Genomic DNA, 20,122 nt, shown 5'->3' with positions numbered 1-20,122 from the left:
AAAACCTGTCAACTGTCTGAATTCATTACTTATTGTGAATGTTCAGTGATATTTTGTGTTTAGCTTTGAATACTTTTATTTTGATAAAGTCATCTGATAGTAATGCACATGAGTTTGGATCTGCAGCATAAAAGACTCGATTATAGCAAATCATGCACACAAAGTAAATGTGTTGCTTAAATTGTGACTGGTTAACAAATTGAAATGAAAATTAAATGAAATGAGCAAGAGGTGATACATTTAATTGTAATTGTGGAAGTTAACACCTTAAACCTCAGTTAAAAGCAATAGATCTGTTGCATGTTTCAGCAAGACTTCAGACACAGAGGATACTGATTTCCTCAGAGGAACCAGGTTCAGAGTGGCAGCTTCTGAGGAAACAGTAAAGGATGTGTCTAGATGATAACCTCAGGCGACATTTCATGTTCTATGTTTCAAGGGATCATTTTCACCATGACCACTATTTAACCTAACCAGGCATTAAACATGGCCTTGCCACACCATAAAACAGCAAGACAAGAGTATTTTTGAAGTGGCTTGTGAGAGTTTCACAAATCTAGAATTACCATTTAGCCATGACCTACATGATCCATGTGAAATTTAAACTAAGCTAATGGCAGTGCAATATTTGTAGGATAAACAAACTCTTCTTTTTGGCCAGGTGTCTGATAAAGTCAGTGATGGAGATGACGGTAAACACAATATACATTTTGAATTAATTAAATATGCCCTGCATTTTGAGACATGGCAGCACAAACACATGCCAATTATCCAGCAGAAGCAAATTAGGTAATCAAATCATTTATTGATAACACAGTACACTGTATACAATGCATATTGACTATAAAATAAGTCAAGTAAGGTCAGAAATACACTAACACTTAGCAAACCTGTATAAACAATTGAGACCATCAACCCATCACACCATCCCTATGAGCAGTAAGTTGCCAGTTACAGCTAAATCACCTGGTAGAAATCTTTATTATGGATTAAATAAAACATTTGCACATAGCTCATTAAACATAGACCAAAAAACTCCTCAAAAGTCATGACAAAGCAAATTATCTGATTGACTGATGAATGACGCTGCTGGTTGATTTGACCAGCTTGTCTTTGGCCTTCTTCTTCACAGGATCTATTTCAAAGCTCTTCCACAGGCGGATCGTCTCGTCTCCAGCAACAGTCACAACGGTAGAGCAGTCTGGGCTCAGACCCAAACTGAGAACTCTATCCTCGTGGCCTAAAATAAAAAACATTGATGTTTTTAGACCCGCAAAAAGTACAAAGTAGAGCAGACATTCAGATGTTTCCTTTAAAATTATGAAACTGAACAAGTGTCAAGCAAGTGATACTTACCGTTTAGCTCTGCAACCTTGGTGAGAGCGGGGTACTTCCAGATAACGACATTGTTGTGGGCATATCCATGGGCAGAGACCAGCTCCTTGTAGTTGGGTGCAAACACCAGTGACGAGATCTGTACGGCAAAGTCATGATGTTTGATTTGGGAAAAGACCGATGACGACACCTCCAAGTTAATTTCATTATTTTAAAATTAAAATGAAAGAAGTATCTCACTGCTGGAAAGATTGTCCTTTTATAAGGACTGGGCTGTCTACAGATACAGACTTAACTACTTTTGAAATCTGTGCTATATGACCAGAGAAAATTGCAGAAAAGTGCTGGCATTCATTTTTGCTCCAAAGGCAGAAAACCTACCAAATTCACAAGGACACACTTAAAAAAAAAAACACAAAAAAACAACACCATAATCTAGGTTCATATTTGATTTCATATTTCACTGCTTAGTTTTATCGTTTGATCCTGGTTTTTACAATACAGGAACAGCTTGGCACACTTCCTGCTCTAGTTCTCGTATTACAGCTGGACAGTGCACTAAAATATGTTGCTGAAGAAAGTTTCACAGTTTGATCCAAGTTTTAGCTAGAGAGGTGATTTCTGCTCTTGATCTGGTGGTATACTCTTTGTGTCTTGTGGTCGCCGGCATTCAAAAATGTGTAAGCACAACCTGTGGCTAGAGCAAAAGCCCTGGAGCCAGAAAAGAAACAGGCAGATTTGAGCAGGGAAATCTGGGTGCTGGTAAGAGAGAGTGAAGTTTACACCTTAGTCAATTTACACATACTATCCACAGAGTTATGATGCAAAGCAGCTCCAAAAATAGAAAAAAAAAGTACACTAAAAAAGTTACACTGAAAGTTAGTAAAAGAAAACTCAAACCCCATGTTTTTTTAAATAAATCACATAAATTTGCGTAGGGATCAAAGGGTTAAATTTTTGTGAAAGGTTTTTGAAAGCAGCACAAGAAAAGTGATGCCGCTCCAGATTTCAAAAGGTTCAGATTTGCGAAGCTTCCCTTCAAGTACATTTTGGTTGAGGATAAGAAATCAGGGGGTCTAGCAGTGTGTAGGTACCTGGGACTGAGTGTCGAGTGAACTGATGCAGGAGCCGCTGTTGACATTCCAGATACGGATGTGACGGTCACTGGTACCACCTCCAGATGCGAGTACATTTGGCTGCCATGGACACCAGGCCAAAGCCTCGAAAAAACACATCCAAAAGTGAGTATAAAGTTTTACACAGTCTGCAACAGATTCTGTTTTCTAGTAAAAGTTTAAAGGTACTCACTTTGACAGCTCCTTGATGTTCACTCCAGCAGTGGACAGACTGGTTGGGGCTGCCGTCCTGCACGCGGGGCCACACATAAACCAAGTTGTCGTTGCCTCCACTGGCCAGGTAACGCCCGTCAGGGGACCACTGGAGCCCACACACCTCCTGAGAGTGACCACTGAGTGTGAAGATGTGGTGGTCTGCCACCCTGACATCATGATGGTGGATGTGTCCTGATCTTGAACCACTAGGAGGAAGACACAAAAATATATATTTGAGTCGGACAAAAACACCACTGGTATTGCTTGTACGTTCCTGTCTTTTGTACAAGATGCACAGACAACTGTACCTGGAGAGAATATGGTCGTTCCAGCTCAGACTCCCGACTCTAGCCGTGTGGCTGGCCATGCTGCGTAGACGCTTCTGGTTGTCGACGTCCCACAACTAAGAAAACAAAAACACACCATCAAAAACCAAAAGGAAGCAGTTGTTTAAGTGCTTTCTGTCCATATCAACTAAGGTGATGTATTCATCTGACCTGTACTTTGCAGTCACTGGTGCCAATTGCGAGGTAGCTTCCCTCTTTGGTCCAGGACAGGGAGCAGATGTAGTCCTCCTCACGCTCCAACTTCATGAGAAGAGTGATGTCTCCTTGAGTGGCATCCCACAGGTAAACACTGTTGTGAAGCGCGACAGCCAGAACATTTCGACTGCTCCAGTCAAGCAGATTCAAATCTGGGAGTGAAAGGGTCAAATGAATGCTCGCTGAGTGTAAAGGATTGCCTTTGTGCGCAAAGATCAAATATTTATGTCTAAACTCTTTATTTAGCATAAAGGTTAATGTTGTGTTCAATTTCCACTCAGTGGGTTGCTTTGTCCAACTTACAGAAATCGTTTCGAAGCTCAGGAGCATCCAGGATTCTGTCGGGGGTTGAAGATATGTATCTCGTCTTTTTGACAGAAGCAGGAGTTGCACCCTGACTGTAGAGGACCTTCAAGTTGTTTTGATAGCCTGAAAATTAACAAATATTATATGTAGATTTGTTTGATTTCATTCATGTATTTTATTCTCTACCATGCACACAAACATGCTCCCCAACCTCATGGCTTTACAAAATATTACAATATTGTTGTAATAATATCAATACAGAACACATTTTATCTTACTGCTCACTCCTTAAATAAAATACTAAGTTTTCTGTCCCAGGCCCAGGAAAAAAAAGTCTGACACAAAAATGTTTCCCCTACTAAAATATGACTCATTTTTTTATGACCATCCACACAAAAAAACTACATGAATGTCATTTTACTGAAAAGCTTATATCGTCATAGGCAGGATAATTAAACAAATTTTCTCGATTCTCATTCTCGATTTGCCTGTTAAAAATCAGTCTGTCCTGCTCTTGAGTGGCATTAAACAAAACTGTCTCCAAGGTTAACTAATATTAATCTAATTGTGCACATAGGGACATTTATATTTTTCTTAAATTAGACTTCACACAAGGTTCTACACCAGACCTGTTCTTTATAAGAGTGAGTTCCTCATTTAAATAATATTTCTATATTTGTGCAATGTACTATCTTGCCAAATTGATCCTTACCTTCTGGAGCGTTCAGCGGCTTCCCTCCAAGGTGCAGGATCTTTGCATCTTCAATGTTGTATCCATTTAATGACATGGACCAGGCTTTCTGGCTTTCCTTTAAAGACACACAGCCTTGATCAGCTACAGCTTACGGCGAGCTAGATTTAACACTTTTTTTCATGCCACTCAGAATTAAGTTTAAGACTTGGCTTTATTTTTTTTTATCCAGTGAAAAAAGTTGAATTATCTACATCAAATGCTGGAAAAATAACTTTTTAGAGTGGCACACATGGAACACCATGAACATATAATATTATAATAAAGATATCTATTTAGTTTACCAACAGAAGTGGGAAATATCTTGCAATTCTGGGCTTTTTTTCTGAACGATTTTGTGTTTCTCAATCTGCATGTGAGATTTCATTGCTTGGATTCCCGTCACAATAAGTTTAAGAAAGTAATTAATTAAATTATTTAACAAAAAAAAAAGATGTTACCAATTATTTTGAGATCTACAATGCAACATCAGAAAAAGCAAGATTAATACTTCCCATGTCTGAGCATCTGAGATTTTTGAAAAAGTAATGTAATACAAATTAAGGCTTTATTGTTAGATTAATCGCTTCAATGCCTTGTAAAACTTTAAGGATCCACAGGAACCCCGGCCTTAGCCCTTTGAAACGTGAGCAAACTGATTTGATTTTTCTCAGTAACACGAAGAGAAGGCATTGAGCAACTTAACACATGGGCCAAAAATTTGCAAGTTATGAGAAAATTACATGGAAATAAGCAAAAAAAAAAAAAGTGTATTTTTTTTCTGTAACAATCTAAAAAAAACACAATCATAGTAATTATAAATAAACATTTCTTGATATTTTAACATCTTTTAAATTCAGGCCTTAAAAAAAGTTCTAATATTCAGGCCATTTACTTGTCAGCTTCTGCTTATTTCTTGTAGCTTGTGGATTGCTTTTGTCTTTGAAAGAAATCAAATAATTTTGTTCAGGTTTCAAAGAGTTTAATAGTTTGTCAAAGTTTTCTGAATACAGCAAAAGAAAACTGATGTCCATCCAGGTTTCAAATGGTTAATCAATACATCTGTAGTTCACTGAAGGATTATCTGGATATGTATCAATATAATAACTTACTGATGATCCTGCTGCGTTGTTAGTGTCCACGGGCTCGTTCTCCTTTGTGAGCAGGAAACTGGCCACATCCATTTGTTTGCTGTTTCTGACTGGGATGAAGCGGTCGCCCCCCATCTTAGAGGGTGTTTGTTTTTTGTTTTTGCCTGTGATAGAAGAAATACCCCAGCGGTTAACATTTGCAGAGATGTCATTGCAGAGCTTAAGGTGAATACGATGGACACACATTACCAGGTGTTTTGCTGGGCGTTTTTGATGAACTGAGCGACACATTGGCAGATTTTCCCGGAGACAACCCCGATGTGTTTGATGAGCTGGCCTTTCTCTGCCACCTCGCGATGGGAGCGTTTGTGATGGGCATATCCAGCTTTAAAATACTGTGGATGTCGTTCTCAAACCCAAACTGCGCCATTTTATCCACGTTTCACGACAACAACCTGTATTACATCAGGGCAAACAAAAAATAAGCGTTCATTTGGTGAGCAAAAGTAAATGGCTAACATGAACGTTAGCTCACAGCCAGGCATCGCATGCTAACAGTAGGACCTCACGGTTAACGTTGGCAATACTTTTGCAGCAGCTATGAGCCAAAAACTTAATTTAATTAGGAAGAAAGTGTGTCAATGAGTCGTCCCACATCAGCCAAACTAATCTGACATTAAATTTAAGTATAAAGAATGACCTAGCTAACAGTAGCTAAGATAAAAGAAACGAAAACAAGTTTCCTTCTACCTAAAGTAAACGGGCACAAGTTAGCATTAGCTTTAGTAGCATTTAACCACTTTAAAACGTTCAATTACCGTTTAAAGACACTTTCAAAACTTAAACAAATGTCCTCACCTCTTCACAAAACGTGGCATACACAGGAGCAGCACTGAGCTTCCTCTCTCTCTAAAGTTTGAATTTCGTGACGATGAAGCCACACGGTTTAAATGCCAGAATGCGCTCCTGCAATTGGTTCGTTCAAGGAGCTGCCATGGTAACGCTTACGAATGCGGTGATGTGATTGGTGGAGGGAACTTCCGACGGATCAACGTCTGAACACCTTCCGCCCTGAAAATATATGTATCGCCATCTTTCGGCCACAAGGTAAAGGGCTGTGATTAATTTGTGAAAAGTAAAATTAAAGAACTATCACAATGAAAAATAAAATAAAATAAAATAAAATAAAATAGGCCAATATAATTCTGATTTTTGATGTAGGCCACTTCACTTTGTAAGATAATCCTTCATCAAATGTCTTTTATTTGATTATTTGAAGGTTGAAAATGTTATGTTATGTTATGTTATGTTATGTTCAATATTCCATTCATATATAAATATATATATATATATATATATATATATATATATATATATATATATATATTAGGGGTAGAATTGTCTTCCTCAAAACACCCCTAAAAGTTATCAGATTCACAGAGGTATAAAAACAGGTTTGCAACAGAGTTGACAAAAAGGCTAATAATTGTATGAATATCTTATTCTCATCTATTATGTTCTATTCTATTCTATTCTAGGATATTTTAGTAAAATATATTTTCAAACACATCTGCAATTTCACATAGTTGTTGTGCACACTGTAGCCTATCATAAGTATTGTAGATAGGCCTATACTTTATGATCCAGTCATATATAAGCAACCTTGGATTTATTAATTTAAAATAGCCAAAATGAAAATCACTTGGTGATTAATTGTCAGTTTATGATGGTGCAGTTATCTGATTGGATTAAGAAAATCAAAGACCTCTCCCAGTTTTCATGAGAGCACTTAGCACATGGCTGAACCATTCACAGTTTGATCACTGGTTTAAAGAGATCAAACACATGCTGTGAACAGAAATCCTACATGTACTGATCCACTGAAATCGACACAGATTTTTATGTTCAACAGTTGTTTTATGCCAAGGTTACTCTCCGAATCTGTTGGAGAGTAACCTTGGCATAAAAAAAATATTCTTATCAAAGCAGGAGGATAACCAGAGGCAGCTGATGTAGCTCTGTCTGTGTAAAAAAATAAACTAAAATAAAATGTTGCTTGTATCCAATGAGAGAATGGTCAGACTGTATTTTTTTTTTTTTTTTTGGAGACTTCGAGAAAATAATTTTTGAAATGACTGTCAGTAGTTTTAACTTCTAGAACAGCATCACACAAACTTAAAACTATATGATCCTTTACAATGTACAAATGTCTTACTGTTTTCCAATTTTCTATATCATGTCATGTAATAATGTAATTTACATTTATACCACAGATTTTGTATATTTTCAATGGTGTGTTATGCAGGATTTTTTCCATAACAGGTGATGGCGCCATAACGCAGATTTCAGTTTGCTAGATACTTGAGGCTTGGTTGAAAGGCCACTATCTAATAAGATATATTTAAAAAAGAAAAAAAAAGACCAACAGTGTATCAGATGCTGCATTTTGTAAATCCATTTTAAGACATTTTGTGAAAAGCTAAGTCAAAAACAAAAATAAAGGGGGAAAAAGGGAACTCTGTATCATAAAAGCATCTTTAATTGGATTTGTTTTAAATTTACATATACAAATAACAAAGAAAAAACAGAAACAGTCAGAACAATGTACAATATCACAAAAATATTAAAACCATAAGTGTGATTTCTCAAAACAAACAACAACACAGCACAGTGTGACTCTTCAGTAACTGGACACACTTAACGTAGTCCACCCTATATTTAGCAGACTTTCACTGTGACTGTGACTATCAGTGATGAAACAAAACATTTGATTTCAGCAGGGCTTTATCTACAGACCATAAGACAATGTGTGACATTCTCTATGTGCTTCCAACAGAACATTTTCATTGTATTAACACAGAAGTTGTTTACTTGAATAGCTTAGTCTAGAAAATGTGACTGCTGAAAACATTTGCCCTTATAGTTATTATTTGTGCAAAAAAAAAAAGCTTGTACATTGCTGCAGGCAGTGAATGGGTTTACATTTCTTTGTATGTGTGCACAAATATTAAATATAAATTCATTAAAAGCACCAGTGTAAAGTATGATACATGCATTAAAGTGCATTAAATAATGCAGTTTAGAGTCCAGACCGCATGTGTTTCACACAGTAGGCTGTTGGTACTGTAGCAAAGGTTTGGTAACATTCATGGAGAAACACTGTCCTTACACAGAGAGTAAAGTGTTAAATCAGTGAGTGACATTCAGCAGTAGAAAGGGAGAGGAAAGCTTAAATGTGACCCTGTTAATCAACTGGATATTAGAATTACAAGGTTTGGTAACCACTGGCTCTTATGTCTGGAGCCATTTCAGTCATGTCTTTAGGGTAATGTATAATAGAGCCGACAACACCTGCAAAGGAATCAAAACAGAAAAGATTAAGCCAGAAAAAAAGCTCACGTAAAAAAAAAAGTATATTCTGATTCACTGTTTAGGATTACAGGATATCACTCTTAATACAATTCATCAAGGGACTGTACTTTATTTATCAGAGCAAAAGGGTGTTGCTTTAAAAAAAAAAAAAAATCTTTGCCCTTCCCAAACCTACAAATATTTTCACTGAGCCTTACTTAGTCACTGGAGAAATGCATGACCCTCCCTCTAACATAAATAGCCTTCTTGTTTTTATACTATACCAAAGAGAGATTTGGAGCCAATGCAACAAGCAAACAGCACAGGAGGTTTGGTTATCACCAAATCAAAACAGCTAATTTCTTAAGAAAAATGCTCAAGTGATTACTGCCATACAGGAGTGATGAATTAATTTCTTTTGTTTGTTTGTTGTTGTTTTTTAAAGGATATGTTTAGTGCAAAGGATTTATTTTTAGCACAAGACAAAAATATGATAATCTCAGTTTTTACAGTTTCTGGCTATGCTGCAATTTTTGTGAATTTTAAAGATAGTATGTAATTCAAACCCTCTAAGTGTGATTTAGGGTTCAGAGGGTATTTCAAATAAAGACAAAACACAACCATTTAATGTTGTATGTCTCTCCCCTCAGCCAAAATAAAAGACGGAAGTCGCTCCCAAAGACTATATGAATTATCAACATAACTACCGTGATATCACTTATTGGTTTGCGGACAGACATTTTACAGCCTTGAATTTAGCCTTTTGGTCATCGCCATCCTGTTTTTGTTTGGTTTTTTTTCCCCTTTTCTTTTTTTTTGGTATTTTGGAGTCAGTAGTGACCATATCTTGAGGAAAGGATGGAGCAGCAAGATCACAATGGGTGGATATGACTGTTTATTTTGGCTGTCATTAATCACTTCTACACATGCTCTATGGGCCAGTAGATCCAGGTATTTTACACTTTTCTAAACCCAGAAAAAGAGTTTTCTCGTTTTGGGCATTTTAACATGGCCGTCTCTGGGGGTTTACTCTGTTTCTGAGCCAGCCTCAAGTGGCCATTCAATGAACTACAGTTTCTGGCACTTATGCATTGGTCTTATTTTTCAGCCTCAGAGGTTTCCTGCTTGGTCACTCCCTAGTGCTTAAGAGATTATTTGACATGCCTCCCCCATTTTACACCACCTCCTTCCCTCTCTTAAATAAACAGTCACTAACTGAAACTATCACCTCTGTGTTACCGCCTGACCTGCTGACTGCAGTCATATCCAGTCATGATAAAAGTGAGCTCATACTGCACATACAGCATCACTGAGTGAATCAGGATCCACTAAAGAAAATGGCCATCCAAAGTGTTTGAGGTTTTGAGTTCATTTAATTTTTAACTCTCTATCAATGTTCTCCAAAGACTGTTAACTAGAAAGCCTGCAGTTACTTAAGAGGATACAGGGATTATTGTTTTCTTACCTCCAGGGTGCCTCGAACCTAGGCAGAGAGTGTGAGAAAGACAAAACACATGACTATGCTTTATATTTTCCCTGTGAGCATGTGAGACTCCATACCATGTGACAGGAGATGGTTTAAATAAAGCCAAGTTATGCAGCATTTTATGAGGGTGAATAAGATAATAAATTAAAGCAAACATAGATATCAAATTATTTTCACTGCTGCCAATGTGCATCGCATCATTTTGCTGTGTTACTGAGGCTGCTTTTGAGTATGTTACTGTGATTAAAGGCTTTGCAACTTGTTTTGTTATCATCCAAATGGAAAGTAAAACTCTTATTTACTCACCACTGTTTTTGGAGAGGAGGAGGTTGATTATAACTAGTCCTGTAAGCGCCAGGAGTGCCAAGATTGGGATCAGGAACTGAGGCAAAGGAATCCCTGGACCTAGAAAACAAATACAACTGTAACCCGACTGCATGTCAGAGGAACTGGCCACTGTAAAATGCGTGTTGTATTTGGAGGTGGATTATTGCAATCACAGGGACAAACTGATTTTTTACTCTCTCATTTTTAGCATTGTGTCATATGACTTGCAGTCAAATGGCATCAGCTGCCTTCACCACCAGCAGCATCCAGACAATCCACCATCCATCCATTATTTCTAATACAGTGATTAATTCCATCTATTATCCCAAACACTGTTGTGATACGAGTAAATTAATGAAAAATATAGATTGGGTCCTGCCTGACAATAAAGCTGCACCTGATCATTCTCGTCATAGACCGAGTGCCTTTAATGTATCAATGATTTAATACTACCAGTTTTGCACTTATTTACACTGGAGTTTTTAATAAGAGCATCAAGTGAAGGCTAAAATCAAAATGTAATTAAGGAGGGAATTACTGTATATTGTTCTTCATTGATTCATTATTGTGTGTGTCCAAGACAAGTGACTATGGGAACGACAGTTTTAAAACTGGTGCAGTATTGAGCGATAGGGCTGCAGCAGGCAGCAGTGAAACAGGCTGCCACCACTAGGTTATATCCACCCTATCAATTTACATCGACTGAAAGTGCTTTATTTTGCCGCTGACAGGCTCAGATTGTTAATCTGAGTTTCTGACAGCCTTAAGAAGAGAGAAGAGAGAAATAAAACTACAGCTTTAGACAGACTAACAAACACTGTTTACCCGAGTGCTGTTGAGCAGTTGAATCATTCACTACACAATCATGATTGATTCAAAGCAACATCGCCCCACTACACTGCCCACCCCCCATCACCAGCACGTCTCTCTCCAAATCTCTCTTGCATTTCCACCTTTGCCCTCCCTCAACAACTTCTCAAGAGTTCCGAATGAGACTTTAGCGATATTTGGACACAAAAACGACAGAAAAAAGCAAAAGGTAAGGAAATGTCTAGTTTCTATGCAGGGTCCTTTCTATAATGTTGTTGGACACTCATAACAATCTGAGCCTGTCAGAGGCAAAAACAAAAACAGGCACTTTTAATGGTTACATTGCAGCCTGTTTTGCAACTGCAGCAATCTTTCTCAATACTGGACTTTTTCTTTTGGTATATTTTCATTAGTCACTGCATAAAATTGCATTAACAATGGTTATTGTTAAAGGCGTACCTTCTGGTTGACATGCATCAGCTAGGTTCTACAACTCTTAAAGTCTGATGACATTTCCAAAATTTTTTCTCAAAAGCCAGAGAGAAACATGAACCTGACTGCTGTGCAGAAAGCCTCAGCTCTTTCATCAGTTTGATGCATCCTTCCTGAAGGCGGGTCCTCTCCATCTTTGTGTGCTGCGCTTCCTGGTCCCACAACACTTTAAAGTCCAGTGCTTGCGGTACGTAGGCTGTCCACGTGTCAGTGTGGTCCACAGTCAGATAGACGTTCCCATCGAAGAACACACGGTCGGTCCAGTGCAGCTGGGATCCCTCCAGTATGCATTCACGGGAACGAAGGACAGTGTGGTTTCCTGGTGAGGAAGATAAAGTTGTTAACAAACATTTCACTGAGTGTGAAATTTGATCCCAGCTGAAGTTCTGATGACGTAAAATTTCACAATCGTTATGTTAATTGCTAGTAAATGATCATTTTCTTACTGAATACTGACGTCTGGTTGATCCTGATAAGAGTCGGAAGCAGTGGATCAGCTGACATGGTTTGGATAATGCTGTCAGCTTCCTGGCTTTTGTCAGTGAGAGAGACTCCATTGAGAAGGACCTGCTGCACGACCTGCTGAGCACCCACCACTCCAAACTGCTGCACCTGCACGATGACGGTATCTAATGGAGGCAATCGATCAAAAGAAGAGAAATCCAAATATTACAGCAGCTTTCATAAAAAGGAATGGGAGATGCAAAATGGGCTAAATGTCACTTTTGCAGAAAATACTAAAATCGATAAGTAAAAGTAGTAATATTGCTTTGCCACAATGTTATGTCACCCACTGATGAATAATCCTGCAATTAATGTTCTATCTTACTAAAAACAAAAGCACTTTTCTGATCAATGGTGAATGACATTGTGTTGAAAATAATAGTATAATAATAATAGTTGTTGCTCCAAGTGGCATTAGGTACAACCAGTTTAAATATTTGGTAGCTATCACAATGTATTTCACATATTTTGAGTTCCTACACATTTTACAGCTGAATTTTCAAAATGTTTCTATAATGTTTTTACCTCATTTCCATGGCTTTATGTAGTTTAAAATGGGTGGGAATATATCGTTATACAGTCATACCTCATTATGCACACACTTCCAAGGCATCTGCAGATATGCTAAATACTTGCGTTTGAAAATTTTACTATACTATAAAGATATTTCTGCCGTCTATTAGATTTTTCTGCTGCCAAATAACCAGACTGGCACATACCTTCACTTCACAAAATTACAAACCCCTTTGCCCCTTTTAGAGGGGATAGAGAGGGGGGATGACATGCAGCAAACAGCCAAAATGGGCTAAATGTCACTCTCACGTTTATCTCTTATTAAACGTCTGTTTAATAAGAGATAAACATTCAGCAGTAGAAGGAGATAAAACACAGCCAGAGCCGAGAGATGACCGAGTCTGCACTATAATCACGCCAGCATAGGCCTGTGGTGCACCAAGTAGGTGGACTCTGCGCGTCATTTGTCAGCCATCATTTCTGGCTGATCAGCCAGATCTGCCTCTAAATTTGAGTGGCGTATACGTCACCACAACAAAGAGTAGATTGAGTAGACAGAAATCACAATTGTCTTTCAGATTGAGATAAAATCATAATGTAAACGTCACTGTCCATGCAGGCAAGTATTTGTCAACTAGGAAAGCTGCCGTGGCTTTTGCCCTGTAGGCTAAAATTGTTGTTTGTTTGGTCAGCTGACCACCGCTTCTCCTGCTGGAGCACCAACATACACTGTCGAGTCTGTCCACGAGAAAGGAAAATCGGGGTTCCGAAAAGAGAAAAGAAAGGAAAAGTAAGCAAACTGACTATGTAGGGAAAAAAAGGTGTGTGAGACTGACATGGATCAAGAACGAAAGGGCTGGGGGCCCACAGAGATGGCATATGAATATAGGACCCAGAATTTGGTGATTCGTCCCTGGGGGGAATAAAATACTAGTCCAGCAACACAATAACCATGGCTTTATAAATAACCACACAGTGGGACCAACACCACTTTGACAGTGTCAACAAACACTAAGCGCTACATTTCACTGACAGGATATATGGTAGGGCTACTATATTGACATTGTGCATATGATATGATGAAGTTAGTTGTACAATAACCTATAGTCCTGTAAAAAGTAGAGCATAAAAGGCGCAAGGAACTATACATTATTGACCAGAGTAAGGGGGTAGCTGCAATGTGATTTTGTATTTTTTTAAAGATATTATGACCCTCTCAAGAGCTACAAATATTTTTCCTCAAGCCCTCCTGAGTGACTGGGGGGAAATGCATGACCCTCCTTTAACAATAAATAAATGTATTTTACAGTTTCTGGTTCCTGAATTGGTAAACAATTGATAAAAATGACATAACATCCTATCATTCTCTGTAGCCATTCTGTGCACTAACATGCTCTCTGTGCAATACAAACAGGTGATTATACACCATTTCAAAGTATTCATTCGCCCTTTATTTATCATATGTGTGCCTCATATTTTATTGGTTTGCGTCTTTGTTTATAATACTTGCAGTTTCAGAAGTAGCACTTTTAAATGTTGTTATATTCCTACAATGACAAAGTGTTTCTATTCCATGATAAAAAATGTTATTTTGAGGACTTTTACAGAAAACATGCTTTTCAAGCCCACTTCTGGGTTTTGGAGTTCTGGGGGAAATTGATATAAATACAAAATACACATCTAAAGTTTAATGTCCCTCACCTAAACCATATTTTTTTACTTAAAAAACAAACAAACAAATATAACTTCATCCTTTGTGCTTAGAAAATTATATTCAGTGCCTCTCCCTTTTAGCACCACCTCCTCACCTCTCATAAATAACGAACCGTCCCCAAAGATAAAAAGTATGAATCTGAATGACTGAATTCAGCAACCAATACAGACAGACTGTGTTACTGCGTGTAGCCTAATATTACGTGCTTGCGTACCCAAACAACTGTAAGCCACACAAACCAGTTTAGGGCTGACTTGACAATCAGTTTGTCAGATTTATGTGAAATTATTCTTATTCGGTGTCATCTATTAGCAAACCAGGAAAACTATGCAAAGAGAAAATCTGCTTACCTACAGGAACCGGAAGCCCCAGCGATAAATCGCACCAAATTAGCACAAAAATGCCAAGAAAATGCATTTCTGGCGTTACTTGTTCACGAATACAAAATCCAGCAATGTTCAAGGACGGACGCACGTCTCCAGAGTTATAAATAGCGAGGATTGTTTTAAGCCATTTAAGAGAAACCAGAGGAGCGATAAAACATCCTGAACGAGAGCCAAAACTTTTAGAAATACTTCAGCCTTTGGTCGGTCACAGACTACAGCACGACTCTCCTCCTCTGCGACGGCTTAGTCACTGCTGTTTCACAGTAGACAAACTTTTCTTTAAATGTACGCCAGTCTCGCGTCTGATTGGCTGATGAAGCTGGCACGTGAGCTGGGAGAGCCAGTATGACGAGCTGGTGCTGCTGGAGAAAGTGAGTTTAAAAACCAAGCAGCACCTGCAGTCAGTGATGATAAACTCAACCTGTCCTCCCTGACAAGTGTTATGAGTGCAGTAACCACGGCAACGATGAACCATTCACCATAGCAACAGGCAAGAGCAGCCCCAAGTTCAGGTGTCATGTCACTGCATTGGTGGACAGAGTCGGGGAGTAACGGGTTACATGTAGCTAGTTACAGTAATTACATTACAAAGTATCATTACTTTGTTACATTACGCTACAGTGCAAATTTGCACTGCTGCACTTCTTTAAAAATGTTGTATTTTACTTTTTTTTTTTTTGTGCATTTTATACCCTATTTTTGGGTTGATGGCTTGATTTTTCTATTAATATTATTTCTCTGTGTTATGTTGCATCTCATGTCAAGCATTCTGTGCATTCTCTTTTTATCCTTTTTTTATTTTACTTTTATTATCAAATTTTTCTTATGTCTTCTATGTCTATTTCTGTGTTCCTCTATTTCTTTGTTGTTAAGCATGTTGGGCTGCATTTCTTGCATGAAAGGTGCTATACAAATAAAAAATATTATTATTATTATTTGCACATAAATATTTGTGCACTAAAATACACTGTATAAGTGTCAGTGATGAAAGGCAATTAACCCTTAGGGACTGTTTGGTGCATTTTATACACTTTCTATTCTTCTACTTTTGATAATTTTGGCTGAGTTCATGCATATGGCACAAATTTTGGCAAGGTTGTGTATTTTTGTTTAATCTTGGAATTTCCAGCTCAGCTCGTACAATAAGTCTAAAATACACTGTGTAAAAAATTGTTACATACATTAATACAAAAAATATGCCATTGAAACCCATTCAAACTTGTGTTGTGCATAGAGTTATTCTGGGCTTCTGCCTTGGAATTTGCATTTATTTATTTATTTAATTTTTAAATTTTTTTCCACCTGATGACTTTATTTGACATTAATTTTACCATATTTGCCATGTGGAGAAAATGCTATTTCCACAGGGTGCATTGTCACAATCATTGTTGGTAATTATTTTGGTAAAGACCATGGTGGTGTTCTCTTTATACTGGCCACAGAGTAAGAAATGGTGTTTCTAAAGCCTTGTTGTTCTCTCTGGGTTGTCCATCAGGTTTGTCTGTAAACCAGTTTAACTCGCCAGGCTGTGGTCAGTCTTGAGTTAACGTCTGGTTTCTGGTCACTCACAAAACTCTCTCAGTAGGGGAGGAGGAACTGGGGCTCAATTTCAGTAAATCTGACAGTCAGAAGGTTAGGATGTAAGTTGCCATAGTAACTGACCAAGTGATAAACAAATTTGGACTTTCTAGTAAACAGTGTGCAGTGGACCCTACAATCTGTGCCAGGACAGACCTCCTCTGACAGTGATACAAGTCCATGTGTCTTTAATCTTAATCTGACTCTGCCTGTTTGTTAATTATTTCCTCTGGATTTTCACAATGATGAAAAACGTACCAAAATAAACCATCAAACACACAATAACTTTGTTTACATATTCGAAAAGGAGTAAAAAGAAGTACAAATGTATTTAATCCCAACCCTCTCTCAGCTTCCCTATTATATTAACTAATTTCCTTATTAAAAATGTAGACAATAACACATTCTGTGTTATTTATGTAGCTCTTGTCTGTCTAATCAACGATTCTGTCACCTGCAGCTTCCAAACATGTTTGGCCAGTTTTAGTTCATCATAAATAATCCTACATGTTGTCAGTTATTGTTCATTTTCATAGGTAAAAATTCTTACACTTATTGTTTGTGTTGCTTTTGTTGGTCTGATAATAAAATACATTTAGTCTATCTAAGTTTCCTGGTCTCATATCAGGTCAAGTATGAATTCTATGTCCCTATTTTATCAAATGATGCTCCATATAAAACGTTTATGTTATCAGAAACAAATGACGTAGGAGCATGTAATGATTAGATATGTTGAGCTGTCTATCTTCAGTGTGTGTGTGTGTGTGTGTGTGTGTGTGTGTGTTGTGTTGTGTTGTGTTGTGCTGTGCTTTGCTGTTATGTTATGTTATGTTATGTTATGTTATGTTATGTTATGTTATGTTATGTTATGTTATGTTATGTTATGTTATGTTATGTTATGTTATGTTAATATACAGAGAAAATTATTATCATTTGGGTCTTAATTTTTTAACAATATCTTTATTCATTTTTGATTCTTCATGGCAAAACAATCCACATAACATTCAATAGAAAATTCAGAAATAAACAACTCGGATTGGCTCACAGATACTAACATCTATAAAGGAAAGAGACTCAGGCACTACAGACTAAAACAAAAAGAAAGAAAAAAAGAAACTGTAATCCCCTACTACCTAAACTCTTAATGGAGATATCCACTATCCATCCAATATAGGACCTTGTCCCATTTGGCACACATCGTATTTTGGATGCAGGATACATGTCAAATAATCCAGATAAATATATTCATGTGTGACCTTATTCCACTGTGTTTTAGCTGGTGCTCTGCCTGTTATTTTGCTATTTTGTAGAGTTTACCTTCAAATGTATTCACACTAAATCCATTTGATATACCAAGTAGTGTGTATATTTAACCAATTCTTAGGTCAGTGGCTAAAATTTATTTAATTTCTTGTCCTATAACATTTTAAATTAAGGCACAGAGGAGAGGAGTCCACATGAAACTTATGGCGCTGGGAGAGGATATATGAGCTCTGTGTTAAATCTTGAGTTGAAGAACTTTTCTTCTATTACAGACATTTGGGGTTTTTGCACTTTCCCAGGCATCATCCCATTTATCATCTGGAAATATTTATATTGAGCTCCTGACTCTGATTTAAGAACACACTGTAAAAAAAGTTCTGTAAAGATAACAGCGAAGTGCTGTGTAAAAACACGCCATCAAAAAACTGTAAATAGAAAGACAATAAAACAGTGTTCAGTTTACGGTAATATTATGTAAAGCACTCAACCAAACAAAACTGTTGATTTTATAGTAACAATATGTTGAAATAATGACATTTCCTTGTAGAATTTACAGATTATTGTAGTATAAACACAAGAAAATTGTAATACAAAAATAGTATGATTCAGTCAAAATTACAACATAACAGTGTTAAGGTAAGGGTTTTTTGTTAGGTAGATTTTTTTACAGAGAAAATTAATATGTTATGATTTACAGATAAATTTGTAGCCTAAAAATGTTTTACATTTGAATATACCTTAAACCTTAAACTTTTCTATTGATGTTCACTCTAAAAAATAAATAAAATGTTTTATGGCATAAATATTAGAACACTGAAAAAAAATTACCTGCCCGTAACAGCTATTTGAAATCAAAAGAAAAATAATACTGATTGTCTAATGTGTATATTTTTGATTATTTATTTATACTAAGGGTTTTTACACATAAGGGGACAGGTGAAAAATGCTGTAATTACAACAGTTCTACAGTTAAACTACAACAGTTTTATATTGTAAAATTTACAGTACATATTCACTCTATTTTTACATAATAATTCTGGTGACCACAGCTGCCAGGGTTTTTTTTTCTCTTTTTTTTCAGAAAAACAACAGAATATATATATATATAGTTTCTTTCTTTCTTTATTTATTTATTTTTACAGTGTAGCATAGTGTCCTTTTTAGCATATTTTCTTATTTGCAAGTGACGGAAAATATCCTGTTTTAGAATATTGTATTGTATTTCCAATGTAGTGATTTAGACATTAATGTAAGTCCGTGTTTGAGCATATATTGTTGTCCCCAGACCTTTAAACTGAGGGCCTCAATCTTTTGCAGGCGGACTCCTAAAATGGAAGGTATGCAAGACGGATTGGAAGTGATTGTATAAACAGTCTGATGCAAGAGAGCAGGAGACTTCACAGAGAGAGGGGAGTTTAGGAGTCAGGCTACTTTATGTTTCATTTAATCCAATCTGGCTGGCTTTGCTGGGATGTATGTTACAATGAAATATAAAGGTTAACGTAAAAAAGTACAGAGACCAGTAAAAGTAATAAAATTAAGAGAATTGGTAGAAAATAATGAATACGAGAATTATATTAATTAAAAGCCAGACTGAATAAATAGGTTTTCAGCTGTTGTTTAAAAATCTTGCCAACAACAAGCTGGTGCTGATTATACTGAGTGAGGAGAGGTAAGTGGTAACAAGTGTGTGAGTGACGATCGACGTCCAGGTGATTGCAGATGGAAAACGTGAGGATATGGAGCCAGGAAAGGGCTTCAGGGATATCTAGTGGCTGGATGGGAAATGGCAGGTGTTGGAAATAAAAGGGACAAGCATGGTCAGGCAGAATAAGCAGGGACTGGAGACGTGTGGAGGGGACCAGAGGAGCAGACCATGACATGATGTAGTTATCTATACAACAGTAAAACTGCAAATCATGCAGAATGGACCCATTCACAGTTTTACCTGTGTGTTTACCTGCATTAACATGTAAACACATTTTACAAGGAACCACTGCTGTCAGAGTCAAACTTTTCCTCTGAAATTTAGCAAAGCAGAAGCACAAAGTAGCACAAATTTCAAGTTGGCATAATTCAGACTTTTATAATAGTTCAGTACTTGATTGATGGAACTTATTTTTTTCCAAACAACAGTATAAATGGAAAGTTTTTGTACTTCACTCACTGGAGTATTTTCATTTTGTGTGCAATGTTAAACTTCTACCGCTATACTATAGTTCAGAGGAAAATATTGTCATTTTCACTCCACTGAAAGTTGTAGGTACTACATGGTAGAGGGTATATATATATATATGTGTGTGTATGTGTGTGTGTGTGTGTGTGTGTGTGTGTGTGTGTGTGTGTGTGATATCGGCTGCAGC

The 20,122-nt window shown here is 37.1% G+C and overlaps 2 protein-coding genes across 3 annotated transcripts; both read right to left on the bottom strand.

The window, feature by feature from the left end:
• Window positions 1-785: 785 nt before the first annotated feature.
• On the bottom strand, window positions 786-6,246 carry cdc20 (cell division cycle 20 homolog). 2 transcript variants are annotated; one of them, XM_042497950.1, is made up of 11 exons: window positions 6,194-6,246; window positions 5,585-5,790; window positions 5,357-5,499; window positions 4,227-4,323; window positions 3,512-3,637; window positions 3,164-3,360; window positions 2,975-3,069; window positions 2,644-2,872; window positions 2,430-2,555; window positions 1,357-1,474; window positions 786-1,240 (listed from the first exon to the last, which is right to left on the bottom strand). In XM_042497950.1, the coding sequence occupies exons 2-11, from the start codon at window positions 5,763-5,765 to the stop codon at window positions 1,062-1,064; spliced, it is 1,491 nt and encodes a 496-aa protein (XP_042353884.1). In that variant the 5' UTR covers window positions 5,766-5,790; window positions 6,194-6,246; the 3' UTR covers window positions 786-1,061. The 2 variants fall into 2 exon arrangements, with proteins under 2 accessions (XP_042353884.1, XP_042353883.1); XM_042497949.1 differs by having other exon boundaries at window positions 2,644-3,069.
• A 1,608-nt stretch (window positions 6,247-7,854) lies between these two features.
• On the bottom strand, window positions 7,855-15,178 carry LOC121952026. Its single transcript, XM_042498537.1, has 6 exons — window positions 14,883-15,178; window positions 12,248-12,430; window positions 11,863-12,120; window positions 10,479-10,577; window positions 10,152-10,169; window positions 7,855-8,686 (listed from the first exon to the last, which is right to left on the bottom strand). The coding sequence occupies exons 1-6, from the start codon at window positions 14,947-14,949 to the stop codon at window positions 8,601-8,603; spliced, it is 711 nt and encodes a 236-aa protein (XP_042354471.1). The 5' UTR covers window positions 14,950-15,178; the 3' UTR covers window positions 7,855-8,600.
• Window positions 15,179-20,122: the final 4,944 nt, after the last annotated feature.

The sequence above is a fragment of the Plectropomus leopardus genome, chromosome 12, assembly GCF_008729295.1.
Source record: "Plectropomus leopardus isolate mb chromosome 12, YSFRI_Pleo_2.0, whole genome shotgun sequence".
In the NCBI taxonomy this organism is placed as follows: domain Eukaryota; kingdom Metazoa; phylum Chordata; class Actinopteri; order Perciformes; family Serranidae; genus Plectropomus; species Plectropomus leopardus.
Note: the sequence above shows the minus strand (reverse complement) of the source record. Positions and strands in the feature narration are given on the sequence as shown.